The sequence below is a fragment of the Paramisgurnus dabryanus genome, chromosome 12 (genome assembly GCF_030506205.2).
Source record: "Paramisgurnus dabryanus chromosome 12, PD_genome_1.1, whole genome shotgun sequence".
NCBI lineage: Eukaryota > Metazoa > Chordata > Actinopteri > Cypriniformes > Cobitidae > Paramisgurnus > Paramisgurnus dabryanus.
Window position 1 is genome coordinate 25,283,397 of NC_133348.1, and position 18,428 is coordinate 25,301,824.

The 18,428-nt window shown below is 37.0% G+C and overlaps 1 protein-coding gene across 2 annotated transcripts in view; it reads right to left on the reverse strand.

Moving 5' to 3' along the window:
* Positions 1–7,818: 7,818 nt before the first annotated feature.
* The window catches only part of plpp3 (phospholipid phosphatase 3), a 49,265-nt gene continuing 38,655 nt past the window's right edge, over positions 7,819–18,428 (reverse strand). For both annotated transcript variants that reach the window (XM_065257313.2, XM_065257315.2), the window contains exon 6: positions 7,819–9,882. In XM_065257313.2, the coding sequence (XP_065113385.1) occupies positions 9,754–9,882 (129 nt within the window). In that variant the 3' untranslated portion in view covers positions 7,819–9,753. The remainder of the gene's footprint in view (positions 9,883–18,428) is intronic.

The window sequence follows — 18,428 nt, forward strand, 5'->3', positions numbered from 1 at the left end:
ACAAGAATTTGTTCCTTCAACAGTTCATTCTCAAAACCATTTACACTCTTAAAAATTGGGCTCCATTAAAGGAACTTGAAGGCAATCAGTTAACTTAGTTTTATGAGTTAATTTAACTAAAGTATTAGTTGAAAAATATTAGTTGACTCAAAAAAGTTGGTTAAAAATAAGAATTAACTTATCTTAACTTATGCAACCAGATAACTTACTTTTTTACATTGAACCAACTTTTTTACAGTGTATGGTGCTAAAAAGAACTTAACGTCCACATTCTGTTCTTTGTATGGAAAAATGATTTTAATCCATAAAAGCTTCTTAAAATTGACTTTGGGGAACCAAAAATGGTTATTATATCGCTGTATCCCTATTTAAGAGTGTAGGTGACTTAGGGGTGTGCAGCGGAGTCAGTATTTGTATCTGTTTTTGTATCTGTTACAATCTCAAAATTATTTGTATCTGTATATGTATTCGAATGGAACCGGAAGTGGGCGGGTCTTAAACCGGAAGTTTGTCATATTACATGAAAATGGCATTTTAAATGCATTTTTGCTTTTATTGTAATTATAACTTAAATAACTGTAAATATTTATTAAAAATAATTATACACAATTTTTATCAAAAAGACAAAGAACTTGATTCTCATTATGGAAAACAAACTTGCCCTGTTGACTGTACATCACCACCTAATATACTAAGATGCGTGTCATCTTGGTTTCGGTTTAAAAACATGCAGGAATTTGAAAATAAAATGCAGGACTTAAAGACAGTTTAAAGAGTGATTAAGAGAGATAAAGTTCGGGACTGATTTATGTTAAAAAGTTATTAAGATCGACAAGACTTGCGCAGACTGACAGGTCCGAAACGCAACGCACACACACACGCAAGTACGTGCACTGACAGAATAGTTCAAAAACAACGGTTTGACAAAAACGTAAGAAAGCATAATAAGCATTACAACAAACTTACTGAGCTCATTATTATCTATGTCCATACAGCGTTTGCGTTGTTTACAAAAAAAACTTTCTCATTAATCTTCATCTAAATTAATAAATAATCAGATATTTGTTTAAAATGTCAAATAACAGTATAATTAAAAATTAGGTTATTAGAAAGATTTAATTCAAATGTTTCAGTTGTAATTTACTTACTTTATTTTTATGTTAATTGCAATTCATGTCATAGTAATCTTCAGTTTAAATTTTGCTTTAAAAATGTTACATTTTCATATTTTTTATCTATTTACTTATTTATTTTATATTCATTGACAGTAAAGCTTGCTTCAACTTGAAGTAATTAAATGATCATCTGTGACCGGAGTCACACAGAGTTATTAACGAATATTTTATTATCAGAGTGCAGCATTTTATCAAGGTTTTCTGGTCTTGTGTAATTAAATAAAACAAAAACAAAAAACTAAAAGGGTCATTTTTTACAGTACAAAAATTCCAAAACACATATTATACGTGCTTTAAGGGGTTTATAATTTAGCGCTGTTGCAGTAGACACGTGATTATGTCTGGCCGAATATTTTTTCGGTTATTCGGATGAATTCGTTATTCGTTTTGAAGCCATTATCCGTGCCCTTCCGAATAACTTATTCGGCTTCGGGCACATTCCTAGGTGACATAGTCACGCATGTGTACACATTTTCATACAAAGTTACAAGGGCAAGTGATCTGTCCATACCTGTCAACAAGGGCTGCACAATTAATCGCATGCGATTGTCATGCACATCTCGGCTGCGTCCGAAAACTCTAAATTGCTGCCTTATGCGGCAGCTTTCCAAGGCAGGTAGGCATCAAGGCATGTCCAAATCCAATGTTAGGTTTACTTTCTGACTCCTAAGATCTTGTCCCACAATTCTATGTGTGTGCGCGCATGGGGAATGACATTGGTCGAGTTCAAAAAATTTAAATTGTCTGGAGCACAAATTTAGTGTAAATAAATGTATATTTTCACTTTTTACACCTTTTAATTTCATTTCTAGCTAGAAATCTGTTTAGATTTCAAACACTGTTTAGATGTTTTTCCCCTGTGGCAGTGAGCTACGGCTCTGTGTAGTAAATGCCGCTCCATCTGAAAGCAGCTGATAGCAATTATATGAATAATCACATCAATATATTATTCCTAGGTTGTCCAGTTGCCAGATCTTGTATGAAACGCATTCTACTCACACAATAGACACATAACATTTTGAACCCATTTTTGACCTCAACCTGGCAACCTACTACATCTCAGTTGCACTGTTAGTATCTGTGCAGGCATCGGCGCAGAACAGTTGTTTCTGGTTGTGTTAGATCATTGTTACATTATTTTGATAGAGAGTTGGCAATTGGAGGCAGACTATTAATAACTATGTCGCTATTTACTAGGGATGCACCGATAGGATTTTTTGGGCCGATACCGATTTAAACAGACAACTTCTGGCCGATACCGATGCCGATATTAAACACTTGTATACAATACTATACAGTTGGTCTATTAGCTAGTTTATTTCTGCATCAAATTATTTTTACTGAACATGGATTGGATCTAATTAACATTCAACTGACCAACATAATAAGAGAGGCAAAAATTAAGCTAAAACAAATATAATAAGACAGCATGACAACCTTCAAAGGTGGTTTTTGCTATTCATTATTTCTTTTATAAACAACATTAACTCATTTTTTACATATAATGGATTTCTTTATGCAGTTAATTAATAAACAATCGGTATCGGCCTTTCTCGTGCTATTGCCGATATGCCGATGGTTTCAAATTCATCAAAAATCAGCCAATAAATATCGGCGGCCGATACATTGGTGCATCACTACTATTTACCCATACTTAATGAGAATTACTAATGTTTATATGTTTTTATTGTATTTTTTTTAAATAAAATTGTAAGAGTAAGGCTATATTAAATTGTCCGTCTTACAGTAAATTGCTGGTTAGGGTTTCCTAAAGTGAAACATATGAGGAGGCATTGCGAGATTGCTGAAAATAGAGGGGTAGAAGGGTTTTCCTCAAATAAATTCTCAAATAATCCTTATGTTGTTAGTAGTTGATTTACATATATACTATAGTATATGTATGAGATAATGTTAGTGTTATAAAAACTAATGTAATGCAGCCTGTCACTTTTTGCAACACCCTCTCCCCCTTCAGAATCATATTGGAATCATTTTGGTGACTTAGGTCTCGTACACACTACAAACTTTCGGGAGTGACAACCGCATTAAAATGCGGGAGTGAATCCCCTAAATGTTCGTTTCATGTCTGTACGGAACAAGACTCACTCCCGAAAATGCGATGATTGACACAGAGGTCTCATACACACTACAAACTTTCGGGAGTGACAACCGCATTAAAATGCGGGAGTGAATCCCCTAAATGTTCGTTTCATGTCTGTACGGAACAAGACTCACTCCCGAAAATGCGATGATTGACACAGAGATAACCATAGCAACGTTCTGCCGTCTCGCCTGCTTATCACAGATTTGACCAAAATAATAACAGCATTGTGTTTTGCAATAAACCTCCATCTTGGCGTTGTGTATTTTATGCTTTTGTGAGGCTGCTTCACAGCACGGAGCGTGCGGTCTAGCAGTGTTGCCAGGTCCTCGTCTTTGTAAATACCGTTTTGGTGCTTAACCGTTTATAGCTTTTGGCTCATGAAGCGATCAAGTTTTTGATGTTAATAAAGCGTGAAGAGGACGGTCCCAATATTTTGATCTTTGAGGTAAAGCATTTAGATTTATTTCGGTTTATTATTGGATTCTTCTTGTTCGCTGTTTTTTTTTTTAGTGCAAGATCTGGCAACACTAGTCAGCAAATGCTTGTGCCTCTGTCATTTTCTGAACCGCGCATACAGAAGACTTTTTCCCCTTCTAAGCATTTATTTTTTTCAGAAGAGAGACCTGTCCTGTTTATGATGAACGTTTAAACACTTGATTAACTACTAGTTGTTCAGTTCGGTTATGTAAACACTGTGCAGAGTTTCTGTAAATTAAGGTGACCAGATTTTGAAAATGAAAACCGGGGACATTTTTTAGTTAAATGGTTAAAATATCATTAAAATCTCATTTGTTGTTATCCATGACTTAAAAACCGGGGACAAAATGTTTTTGGAAAGTTTTCTTCTTTTTATTGTTGTGGGTTCACTGCAAAAAATGACTTCTTACTTAATTGTATTTTTGTCTTATTTTCAGTACAAATATCTAAAAAAAATCTTTAAAAAATGCATTTTCTTGATAAGCAAAATCCCCTAAGAAAAATCTAGCTTTAAGACAAAAAATTTTTTAAGTGAATTTGTGCTTAAAACATAAAAAAAATGTCTTGAATTAAGTAGTGGTAGATTTTTTTTGCTTGTTTTAAGCACATCAAGAAAATGCATGTTGAAACAAGAGAAAAATACTAATAAGAAAATCATTTTTTGCAGTGTTTCTAATTCAATTAATTGAACAATTTCTGTATCCTAAAAATCAATTTTTTTCCCGTTTTTTACAAAAGAGACATACCCCATCAAAAATGACTTCTAAGGTACTACTTCATCTGATTTCATAACATTGTAAACGTGAAGAACAGAAGGAATAGTGTAACATGTAAACATATTTAGCCTACACAAAACAAATGCTCCATAACATACTGTGATCAGTTCGCGTCATTGGTTTATTATTTTAATTTAACATGAGTAGTTAGTACCTTAAGCCTCCATAACTGTTTTCATATGTTATGATAACTTGATTGATGATAATGTGTCTCATAGTAAATTCTTCATCGCTAAATCAATGGCGTGCGCAAATAATAGGTAGCTCGCGGCCCCCTCTGCTGGTGAAAATAATCATTACATGATTGCTCCGGTCTGGTACTACAAACGCTATGTTGATCGGGGTTTTCAATGTATTTGCTGGTTGTTTTGGACATGCCGTAAAACGGGGACATTTCCGGGGACAGCTTCAGCCGGGGACAGAACACCAAAAAACGGGACTGTCCCCGGAAAACGGGGACGTCAGGTCACCTTACTGTAAATGCGGTTGTCACTACCTGCATTTTGCGGGAGTTAATTCGGTTGTGGAATTCGGTTGTCAGTACCGTAAATTACTGAACTGTGTGTGTACAGAACAGGATTAAGCATTAAAAGGTGAAGTGACAACCGAATTAATATGCAGTGTGTACGGGACCTATAAGTGTTTCTCAATATGTTTCCATGTTTCCTTGCTCCTACATCCTACGACCTGGAAACTGATCGAGCTTATTGCAGGACATCCAATTCACAATGAAACAACTAAAATAATATGGTGTATTATGCATGCCAGGCCAGTAGATGGCAATGTTACTTTGTAAAGAAACACTAGACGCCATACTTACGCATTCTTCTACAGAGTGATAAATACAGTCAAGATGGTTTTGTTTGAACAGTTTGAAGTTTTTTATTACTACAGGTGACCCTGGACTATGAAGTGACAACATTTTGTAAGCTTTGTTGAAGAAGCGTTAATAAAGCTTAGTATCTTGTTCAGCCCATACACAGTCCTGTAGGCCACCATTAGTGTTATGGTTTTCAAGACCTTGCGTCTACCTGTAGACGAACACGTAATACACATACCCGTGATTTCGCCATTTTCACAGATTCGCATTTTTGTCATTTACACAAAAAGAATATGTGTCGTTTTTTAAACCTTTTTTTCAAACTTGTTTTAAAAAGATTTGGTTAAAATGTTGCCATGAAAACGGCCCCTTAGATATTACAATACAAGAAAAATAAAGTGTAAAAACTAAAGACATGGTTGAAAATTCCTTTGCCAAGTCTCGCATTAGGATGAGTAGTCTATACCATAACCTCACTCTGTTCTGGGGGTACTGGCGTGGGTTCTGTCTAAAGCTCTCCTCAGCTCTCATCCCAATGCCAAATATGACCACAGAAACAGCAGCTTCTAGAACTGCTGGCATCACTGCAATCCATCAACAAAGAGCTCACAACCCTGGCCTGAACCCAACCCACAATTCCCTGCACCAGCCAGTGCAGTCATTTTTTTTTTGTAAGAACTTACTAAATGTGCATGGTTTAATTGTATTTTAGAGCAATTTGTGGAGATGTCATCAGATATTTATTTTTTAATTTATTTTATTGATTCAGCCTGATGGGTGAGAGTGGGGCACAAAGCTAATGTTTTCTGGTTTTGGCTCGATCATTTAAAAAAATATTTGAGTAAGATTAATCCGTTTTACACAAGCAACACACACATCTTTGCTACAAATTAAGACGTCATGGTAGTTTCCAGAACATGCATGTCTCGTACATTTACACAAAAAGTGACAGAAGTTTAAATGTTACAACTTACACTTGGGGTTCATTGTAACAAAGGGTTTGTTGTAACACCAGGAAATTTGATTTAAGTAAAAATAATTATTCTATCTATACTGTCTATAACAGATATCCACATGTGAACAGGGACCGCAATTTTTTTTAAATTGAGATGTATACATCCAACGCTATCTCATAACAATTAGTATGTATTTACGAGGTGGCTAATTTGTATTAATTCATACGACTACATTAGGACATTTTTATGACTTCCCTTTGCACCTGTGACCAGTGTTGGGGAAAGTTACTTTTAAAAGTAATGCATTACAATATCAAGTTACTCCCAAAAAAAAGTAACTAATTGCGTAACTTAGTTACTTTTCATGGAAAGTAATCCTTATGTTACTTTTTAGTTTCTTTTGCGTTACTTTTTCTTGGCTGAGGCTTTTCTTCTCTTTCAGGCCTTGCAGGTGTTTTTATGACTGAAAAGTTCTGCATTCAGAAATTGCATATTTCATCACAAAAATGTCGAGCTGGCCTGCTATCTCAGTTTCTGACTCAAACGGTTCCCGTACGCATAATGTGACTACGTTTAGTTTATTTCAGTGCATAATTTTTTTAGAATTATGTTAAACGAATTAAATTATAATTAGTAGTAGAATTAATGAAACTAAAAAAGTAACTTGCATTAATTTTTTTAAAAAGTAACTCAAATATTAATGTGTACATTTAAAACGTAATGCGTTACTTTACTCGTTACTTCAGGAAAGTAATATTATTACATAATGCACGTTACTTTTATTGCATTACCCCCAACACTGCCTGTGACGTTGGGGATAGGGGTGGGGTTTCGTTATTGATTTTTTTATGATAATTGTACATTTTTGCACGGTTAATTTTGAACAAATTTATACAAATTAGCCATCTTGTAAAATATGTACGAATTCTCATGAGATCAGGCTGATATATCATCTGAAACTTTTCACACATTTTCACCCTCACGATTTTCTGTGGAACAAATGAGTAAATATTTTGACAAATATTTACAAACAACTTTTACGTTATCTTTAACTGACAAGCTTACTTTCCAATGAGATATTTGTGAATTGTATCAGGAGGTATGAAACAGCAAGCAAATAACATTCAGTTTTAGGTGAACTATTCCTTTCAGGCTAAAAAAGACGTTTACACTGGAGAATATGATCACTGTTAAGAGTCCAAAACTAAAAACAATGAACATGGTGAATGCACATGGCCAAAATATGAAGTCATAGTTTTGGAAAACAACATGGACATCCACCCATAATTAAAACATCGTGACAGTACTAAAAATGAATTACTTTACTCCAAGTCACATCTTTTCTCATTTATCTTTCCATTTTATGTTCTTTACTTATTGTATAACAGATATTAAATGTTCATAAACATTCTTAATGAAACATTTAAGTGGATTACTCGCATTCGGACAAAAGCACATTGACAGCAAAACTGTGTACCTTACAAATAAAAACTACACCACGACAAACCAATTTTTTGTTTATAATGAGCTTTTATTTAAAAGCACATGTATTAGAGCTAGTACATTTAGCAGAAAAACAAAAAAACATTTGCTATTATTTCTTTGTACAAAATGAGACAATACAAAAATACTAAGTGAATTTTGATACAATTGTATGTGTTTTGTTCAACGCTTATTAAAAACTTACTATCACAAATCTACAATATTTTAGTTATCTAAATACAAAAATCTGTCAATCAATGCTCATAAAAGCAGCACTTTGTAAATAACACAGGTCATGACACATTGCTTTTTAGATTCATAGTGGATATATCTAAAAATGTTCAGAAATAATATTTTACATAGTTTAATTTTAGTGATCTATACATTATTTATATATTTCTGAGATAGAGAGAGAGAGAGAGAAAAAAAACTGTTGGTTGAAATGATAGGACGGACTATACAATGGGAGGGATGTGCAATACATTTTGAGCTTTAGTTGTGTTGTATGGATGTGTTTTCTGTAATAATCAGGCAGTACTGTACAGCTGTTAGTGGAAACAGTAGACATTATCAAGATAGGTACATAAAAGGCTAAGAATAGGCATTTTTAAAAAAAGTCCACAGTTTTTTAAGTTCAATATTTCTTCACATGGAAACGGTCCACCGCACCTGAACCAGGTGAGGAAACAGCGACACAAACACTCTCACACACCCGTGCAAACATGGGATGAAAAACATCTGTGGAGGGACCCCACATCCCGTACCCCACCAAATAACGTTGGGGTTCGGCGAAGCTTGACTCGTGCCCGGATAGGGCACAGGTGGCATTGTGGGTTAATACACACAACTTGTGTTGAGTGATCATCATGGGATGGGACAGAGATCGTACCAGCCAGCGGAAGATGCTCGTTCCCATTTCCAAAAAGAAAATTACAAATGTGCCAGTGAAGTCGGTGGGAGTCAACCCCAGCGACTGTGGTGACCTTTCGCCACCTTTCCCAGATTATAACCCTCTCCCTGCTTTAGCACTAACCAATCAAAAGAGACAGCGAGTTGGCACGGCTCAGCCATGCCCTCAGAACTCATGTGGGGATTGGTGGTGGCCTCGACCTCTCTAAAATCAAAATTACATTTCAAATAAAAGCCCACTGCTAACCCACCCACCCCCTTAACCCGTTATTACGCTTCTTCTCATGGAGTTTGGCCACTTGATGGGAGAAAGCTGCACTTTAAAACTATACTTATGGGGTATATATATGGTGTTTGTCCCTCACTCTTAAAGGTAACACCATAATGTAGGAGCTTACTGGTATTGAAATTACCACTTCGTCTCAAACCTTCATCAAGCTCCACTTCTCATATAGTGGTGACGTTTAACTCGTATATAGTGCTATAAGTTATTCTTTATATTGTTAATATATCTGTGCTAATTACATCGCAGTTAGAATCATTCCTATTAATAAGGAATTTGTTGTCCTATACTTTTGAAAGGCCACAGAGACAAAAGGACTAGAGGATAAACAAGACCAGAAAGAGAGCAGTCCTGGTTACGTGACCAGCCTCACATTCACTCTCCCCTTCATCGTTGTCGTTCGTTTATGGGTTTACATATAAATTTGTAACTTCTAATACTTTCATCCCACAATGGGGTGGTTTGCACACACAAATTCACAAACCCTTATGATCCACAGTGTTCTAAGGGAGACATTTGTAACACTTTTGTTTTCTTCGCTTGCAGGTTTTGTGTGTCGGATTCGTCAATGATTTTCTTTAGGCTCAAGGATTGTGAAGTCATAATAAAGAGTCATAAGGATTGTCTCTGTTCCTACATTCTACTGTCAGATGAGAGAGAGAAGATAGCAGCTGAACTGTAGCTTCTCCGTCACAGGTGGCTGTTCTGGTTCTTCAGGGGATGGGGAGGTGCGGGAGGGTGAGATTTTCAAACGGATCCTCACGTTTCTCCCTACACCATGTTGTGGTGATTGTTCCTCTCTATGATGTCAGAAGTGGGGAGGAGCTCTTTCTTGATCGGTGACGGTGGTGGAGTGGCAGTCTTGGCTTTGGGTTTGAAGAGGTCCGATACGTAGAAGACCTAGAAGAGAAAGTAACAAGAATGTTAGATGATTCAAGCTAGAAAACCAAGGCAAGGCAACTGTCAAGTCACAGTATCAGTGGAGCTTACAATATAATAACATTATAAAAACAACAGTGCTTAGATAGATATATCTATAGATAGATAGATAGATCAGGGTTTCCACCCCCAAGTCATATGTCAAATTCCCTGACGTTCACCGACTAAAAAGTGAGGGGAAACCTTCCAATCTCTCTGATGACGCCATTATGGAAGTTACCTAAACTGCAATTCATTGACGGGCCACTAGAGGCTGGCTCCAGAATGGAGTCTATTCCCATAGACCCCCGTATTAAAATGGCCAACTTTACAGATAAAATAATGTTTATGTTTACAGGCTGGTACAAAACTGATTTTGGTCTGTATAGCTAATTTTTGTAAGTCAGTTTAAATTATATTAAAGTTCTCCATAATTAAGGGCGTGGCCACTTGAGTGACGGGTGAACTGCCACTGCTGTCACTACCGACGAGCAAGGCGGGCGTGGTTTTAGCAACCAACCACCTCAGCCTCACCCACGTTTTGGTTATTCACGAGTGATACGCAGTTGCGTGCAGCCAATATGGCAACGGAAGGCCCCGCTAAATATTGGCTTCAGAAAAGCTCTTCACAAACCTATGAATGATGTCACAGACACTACGTTCATATTTTTTTCAGTCTATGCTAAAAAGTTACAATTTCATGACCTATGTCCGGTATGGTGTGGCCTGGATAATGTAGTTTACATAAAAATGTAGCTTAAATGGCTGAAATGAGTAAACAATGCCAATAAACGACTGTTTAGATTGTAGTATCTCTTGAAATCAGTGGAGCCCTGGACCCGGAAAAGACATTGCTTACTTCACAACTTAACAAGCAAATTACATTTCGATCAATGTAAACAAAATTGTGACAAACAAAAATACGTGATATTCCATGAATTTGACCAAAAATAAAAATTTCCCTGACTTTCAATGTCTGGAATACTTTTAAAATTGCATGATATTCCAGAAATTCCATGACCCGTCGGAACCGCGATACATAGAGCGAGTAAGGACATGTCAAAAATCAAACTTTGACGCTCCTAATCTCATAATTCGACTACGAGACTTAACTGTGGATTTTACAGGCAGGGTCACAAATTGTAAAATTGTGCCCGTACGATAGTGTCACATGTCATACATTGATAAGAACTTAAAAGGCATCACACGCCTTTTAAAAACACTGAGTCAGGAGTAAAGATAAAGAGGAAGCCCTTTCAGCTTTTGTCTTTCTTAAGGGCGTGAGGTTAGTTTTTATGGTCTCATTTGGCGTGGGAAGAACACTCTTGGAGGGAAAATGCCTGGCAACCATCTCTATACGTCCTAATGACATCACTGGCCAAACAGGAAATCAGGGCGGGGAAGACAGGAAGTGTGCCCAGGGCATGAGGCTACGATTTGCAAATAAGCCTGAGTCACACACCTTCTGGATGCTTTTACGGTAATGCAGGCATAGGTGAGCGCTGCGGGATATTTAGCTGTCTTCATGCTATGACTGTTTGTGAGGCATGCAGAACAGCTCGGCTTTACTACAGCGGCGTGGAATCACAGATTCCAGAAACCCTGCCAATGTGTAAACACATACACTATTTATGAGTGTGTGAAAAATACGAGGCCAGTGTGTGACAGGAAAAGAGGTCAGCATTTCGGGTAACTAACAACTAAATTGTCCTGACAAATTTCCGACGCTGCTGTCAGCCGTGGCACCCTGGAGCTGGGCTGCTGCACTTGGGTGATGCCAATGGAAAAATAGCTCTGTATGAAAGCACACAGAGAGCTATAAAAGGGCTTTCCTAGTTGGTTATGTGAATGACAGGCGCGAGTAAGCAGGATGTAAGCGGTGATTATCAGCTGTCATAGACAATATGTACATATATAAAAATGGTGTAATGACTTTAAAAACAGCTGAATATGGTCTTGACAATTGACAATCAAACAGTCACTGTAGCCAAGACTCAAAATATGTTGAATATAGGATTAGGAAAACATAAATTTTAAAGTAATTTATTTTTTAATGAGATTTTTTACTAAAAATAAAACAAAAGAAGAATGCTATGTAATAGATAAACAGCAATATTTTTCTGCAAACACTATCAGAAAAAAATGGTCAAAAATAAGTCTCTATCGGTCACTGGGGCAGTACTTCTGGAAGTGCATATTTGCACCTTAAAGCTCATATTAGTACCTTAAAGGTACATACTGGTCCCAAATGTATATATATCTGTATCTAAATGGAACATATTAGGACCTTTTTTAAAAAGTTACTTCCCCAGTGTCAACTTGGGACCATTTTTTGACAATTTATTCTGACAGTGTATATTTTATAAAAATACAATACATAAAACTGCCGCACTGAGACTTTTTTAAGTTAATATTATATTATTATTATTATTATATTTATTATTATTATTAATAATAATAATAATAATGTTTTTATACATATGTATTTTATGTTTTATACATCACTGATTTTTTTAATATATTATTATTATTATTATTATATTATATAGGGATGCACCGATAAGATTTTTTTGCGCCGATACCGTATAACGATTTAAACAGACAACTTCTGGCCGATGCCGATATTAAACACTTGAATCCAATACTATACAGTTGGTCTATAAGCTAATTTATTTCGCCATCAAATTATTTTTACTGAACATGGATTGGATCTAATTAACATTCAACTGACCAACATAATAAGAGAGGCAGAAATTAAGCTAAAACTAATATAATAAGACAGCATGACAACCTTAAAAGGTGGTTTTTGCTATTCAGCATTTATTTTATTAACAACATTAACTCATGTTTTGCATATAATGTATTTCTTTATGCAGTTAATTAATAAACAATCGGTATCGGCCTTTCTCGTGCTATTGCCGATATGCAGATGGTTTCAAATTCATCAAAAATTGGCCGATAAATATCGGCGGCCGATACATCGGTGCATCACTCATTTTATGTATATATTATTATTATGATTAATATAATTTTATATTTTTAAGTTATGAATCATTGAATCAGAACTTTGAATCAATTGGACAGTTTGAACTGATTCACACTGTTTTTGCCGTTCAGGTTCACGACATAAAATCATCTTGCATATACACTGAATATACAACACATCACTGTACTAAAAACAGGTTTATAAGTGTGTGTGTGTGTGTGTGTGTATGAAGCGAGAAAAGTGATCTGCCCTTGGGTCATCCATCACATTTCTGGAAATATCTGTCCTGCAGCTGTTTTTTGAATATCTCTTTAATAAAAGTAGTTATGCTCGAATACAAAGAGCGCTTTATCTAAAGGTTACAGCAGATGAGTTCATTCAATAGGGCCCTACTGAGTATCTTCTGCCCACATGAGTGGAAGTACGCCAGAGAAGATCATGACATTTCCAGAGTGACCTTTACGTTACACTGCAATGACATCAGGAAACCGAATCAACCCTCTAACTCATTCTTGCTTGGAATTATAAAGACTTTTACTGTAATCCCAAGCGCATATGGGATCAAGAACTGTCAGAATGCAATTATGAGCTAATATCGATCATCACAATCAATGTGCCATCAAGCCCACATTGAGCTGTTTGGTCCAAAGTGACTCAAAAGTTGAACTTGTTTCACAATAGACGCACTATGGTTGATGCGCTTTAACCTTTGACCTATAATCACAGTCTGCTAATGAACTCATGTCATGGGGTGAGTGCTTCCTGTGTCGTTGCCCTACGTCTGAAAGTGCTCTTCTACAACAAACTTCTTCCATTGTGTTTGAATGCTCAGTCAGCACCAGGAAGCGGTTTTATATGTTTATCTAAGCCTGTGTGCGTTGACCTTATTGCTGTTCTGTTTACAGCATGTAAAGGTGGCTCTGTTAGCATCTGATCTTCCCATGGATTTATTTAAAGATGTAAATGGGACATATTTATTACCATTTTAACGCTCTATTGTTTCATTGGTTAAAGTTATTTGTATGTATAGAGAGGACATGGTGGATATAGGTGAACAAAACCGGCAAAGGACCTCTAGCTGGGAATCGAACTCAGGTAGCATAGCTGTCACTGGGGGAGTAACCTTTTAAAAGGTCCTAATATGTCCAATAAGGTACAGATATGTACACATTTGGTACCAATATGTATCTAATATGTACCTCCGAGGTACTAATACGGTACATAATATAGTACTCTTAGGTGTAAAGATGTACTTTATTTGTACTAATTTTTTTGGACAGTGTACCTTTAAGAAAATCTGTATTAATGATAACTGTATATAGATGAAACCTTTTTAATGAGTTTTCTTGTTAACTCAATGTGCTATTTTAGTCTCCATCCCTGTATCATTTTGTATTAAGATGGGTTGACATCATCTGCATGGCTAACTGCACCACCCTAGCAACCCGAAATAACGTGTCACCATGCATCCATAATGCCAGAACGTCAAATAGATGATTTAAACACAGTAGTCTACTTTTGAACTCAAGAACTGGGAGGGGACGGCACTCCTATCCAAACTTTTCTTAAATGAACTTCTCTGAACCGTTGCCACTTTCACTGATGACTTTACAATCATTGGACGGAGCTGAACTGTGAACAGGTTCATAGAAGATACATTTGGGTGTGTGCACGCGTGTGTGGTCTTCCATTGGTCTGGGTGTACCCAGTCTTTAAAATGCCAAACGCAGCACTATTATGTACGAGAGTGCGATCTGCTTATGTTATCCGCATGTCTTAAATTGTAGCTTCAGGCTTTGTGCCACATCAGCATAATAATCGTGGAGACCAAGTTTTGTTTTGGCTGCCGTCTCTCCAGCGTAACATTAGTAAAGTTTAATAACACTGTTAAAATTTCCTTTCTTCTTAAACGTAACCACACTATTTTTGGGTTGAGACGGCCTCCATTACCATGGCGACACGCAGGGAGCTGCGACAGCCAATGGAAAGAGAGACTCTAGCCAAGGCCTGCCATATGGGAAGAAGTGATAGGATATCACGACAACCATCTTGCCACTCAAGAAGCACTCTGCTATAGGCCATTATTGCAGGAGAAACTGGGACCCGGAAAACTGAACATGACCCTGTGTGCTCCCGAAGAATGGTGTGGGATACTGCACGACAGGAACTGCTATGAAAAAAGCTGTTTAGCGATTCGTCTCCAGCTGTTTCCACTCTGGTCTGGTGCTGCTTTCTGCAGGAAACACCTCGGCAACCAAGCCGTAACCAGCAGCTGATTTCTCACATGTTCTCCATCCATGTCAGCAGCTTAGAATATGGGCCGGGTTTGATTACATGAGCAAACATCTCACGACGCTCTCCAGCAGGAAGTACTGGATGAAGTTCCATGGCTGCAATCGAAGGTCCACAAGACAAAGATGGAAAAAGTGGAGTCTGAATCTCATGGGTGGTTCTGGTTCTCTATCAGGCATTTCGACACATGCCAAGCTGAGATAACAAATCTTGCCAAAATTATGATACTAACCAGGCATGTGTGTAAGAAAGAGTATAGGATCAATTCAGGATTTTAGGAGCCTCCGGTTTGAGGAGGAATGAAACGGAGGTTCCCTCACGATACATACGCTCCTCACTATAAAAATTCTTTGTTGCACTTACATTTTTACGGTTGAATCAACTTGGATTTATAATTCATTTAAATGTCTTGACTAGTGAGGAGTTACTGTAAAAATAAATTCAGGATGGACAGACTGCAGCTTTGCCGGATTATTATGTGGCTTTTTTGGTATTTGCAGTTATTTGACTTCAGTAATTTAAGGAGGAATCAAAAGTTAGGTGAGACAACGTTCTTACCATGTACCTTTTGCGGAGAAGAGCAACTAGACGATCCAAGCATGATTGCTGTGTTCACATCAGTGATGTGCCTGTGGTCACCCACATGATATTCTGGTCAGGGTCGGTCAGGTCGTTTGAAATAAAGATGCCAATGAACTATTTTAAACAATTACTACTTTTAAAAAATGCGGGCCAGGAAGGGGGTCGGGTAATTTTTTTCTGCGGTCCGAGTTGGGGGCGGGTTAGTTGAAAACGTTGGTCGGGTGTGGGTTGTTTATACATTGACCCGTGCATCCGTGGTTCACATATGCCCAAACAAACCAAACCAAGGGAGAAAATGCATCAGGTTCCTAAACAAAGGCTCAAGTTGAACAAAGAATCTTTTTTAAACAATAAAGCTTCCAAAAATAGTCTCAATGGACTTAAAAGGACTTAATAGGTTCTTTGAAATCTCAAGAATGGTGCTATGGCATTGCACCAAAGAACCCTTTGAGGAACTTTACTTTTAAGAGTGTAGACATGCTGATTTTTATTCCTGTAATGAGATCAGCTTTCTCTGGACATCAACAGTTTAACAACAACCTATGAGCTGATGTTCTTTAATATGGAACATGCAGCGAGTCAGTAATCAGCTTTTGAAAACGGTCCAGAATTCACCCAGACCTGTAACTTTCCACATCTCTTTAAAGCTGGCCAGTTGGACAGCAACCGAGAGTGCTTACAATCTTAAAACGTCTTTAAACACAACCCCTTCAGGCAATAATCAGCACCTTAAGCCAAGCTTAGAAACTTCTCCAGATCGTGAATTTCCAGAGACAGCTTGCTGAGAGAAGTGAAGTTCTGAACTTTATGGTGCGAGCCCAACGTGTGATGTATGGGGGACATAATTTTGGCATCTCACCATTTCTTCTGAAGCTATGTACCTTACATTACCTCTGTGGGCTCCGCGTGAGCTTTGGTTATTAGAGATACTCTAATTGGGCTTGTAAAGCATTCACAGATGTGCGTGTTACGGCACAGGAGAGGGAAACGAATCCAAATGTAGGCTTGTTAAAAACATGTACATGTGCGCCTTGATCGGCTGTGAAAAGGATCTAATTTCGCTTCTTTCTTATCTACCGTCGGCTAGTTTTTAATATAAGGGAGAAAGTTCAGAGCCTGCAACCTACACAAAAGCTTCAAAATGGATATATTTTGAAATAAGATAAAATCGCTAAAGATTTTCTTCTTAATAGGGTCATAAAAGGGTTGGCGCATGCCTGAACTAAACTCTGAAAGGCAATAATTTAAGCGAAAGCCGATTGAAAACTGATCCGTGCAAGTTCTTAAAATAACAATGTTGGCTCTACGAGTTTTAAGGCTGAGATTAAATGTTATGAAGGTTTATGATACGAGTTTGACCAACATCTGTGCACCATCAAAAGTGTGCCCGTCACAGCAAATTATACTGACATTAACAGGTCACATTCCTAGGGCATTATGGGAATTGTAGTGAATAAAAAATAAGACACAACATCCCAATTCTATTTTTAACTTAATTCTATTAAGTTCCACTCCTTAAATTAAGAGAAATACCATAGGGACCTCTATATCTATTTAAGTGTATCAGATAAAATTGGTTACTGTGGTAACAGGGAACATCCCTTGTCTTCCAAATGTCTATTCAAATGTCATCAACCCGTACTGGTGCAGATAAAACTATTTCTTGAAAAAAACAAATGAACATTGTAATTTCTTCCATAAAGAAACTCTTCCCTCTCTATTTCAGGTCCCAGTCATGATCCAGCATAGCGAAGCTTTGCTTACAACAGGGAAAATCTGGCACCAACTAAAGTGACATGTGCCACAGTTATGAAGTGTAAAATTCCTTTTTCCGTAACTTTCACATTTCATTTGAGAGCGGGTAATGGTGCAATTTAGGCAATATGCTCTTCATTAGCAAGAACGAGATGTGGATCATTTTGTGGATAAGGGTGAAAATGAGGGAGGGTGGGGTTCAGAAAATTCTTCTGTCTTCCTTTCAGTCGAAAGACTTAAGATAAACTCTGTTTCTATGGCTCCAACAGGAAAGTTATCTGAATTTCATGTTTTAAAGTGAATGGTTTGCAACACTAGAGAGCAAAAATGAAAAAGCAAACACCCTGTTAATTGCCAGCACACATTTACGAGAGAACACTTTGTTCTGGTGGTCTTAAACATTTTTAATACAAAAAATACAATGTTGCCATGACAACAAGGTTAAGACCAGTGGCAATCAAAGGGCCGGAAGAACGCAAATGTTCAAGTTCTGAATGTGATTTATATTTTGTTACACTTTTTCACCATGATTCACTTGACAGCCAAAGTCTACTCAGAAAGCCTGTGCTGTTGAACTCTGCCAAAGGTGGCAGCAGTGAGTCAGGATTATGTGAACTAATGCTGAGTTTACTACACTTCATCCTGAAGTTTAAGCAACTTGGTTGTGCAAGTAAATTCAACCTACTATTTTAAGTTTTAACATGTGATAAGTTGACATAACTTATAAAAAAAGTTTAAATTGTTTAAAGGGGATATTTCACAAGACTTTTTTAAAGATGTCAAATAAATCTTTGATGTCCCAAGAGTACATATGTGAAGTTTTAGCTCATAGAGATCATTTATTACGGCATGTTAAAATTGCCACTTTGTAGATGTGAGCAAAAATGTTTTTTTGGGTGTGCCCTTTAAAATG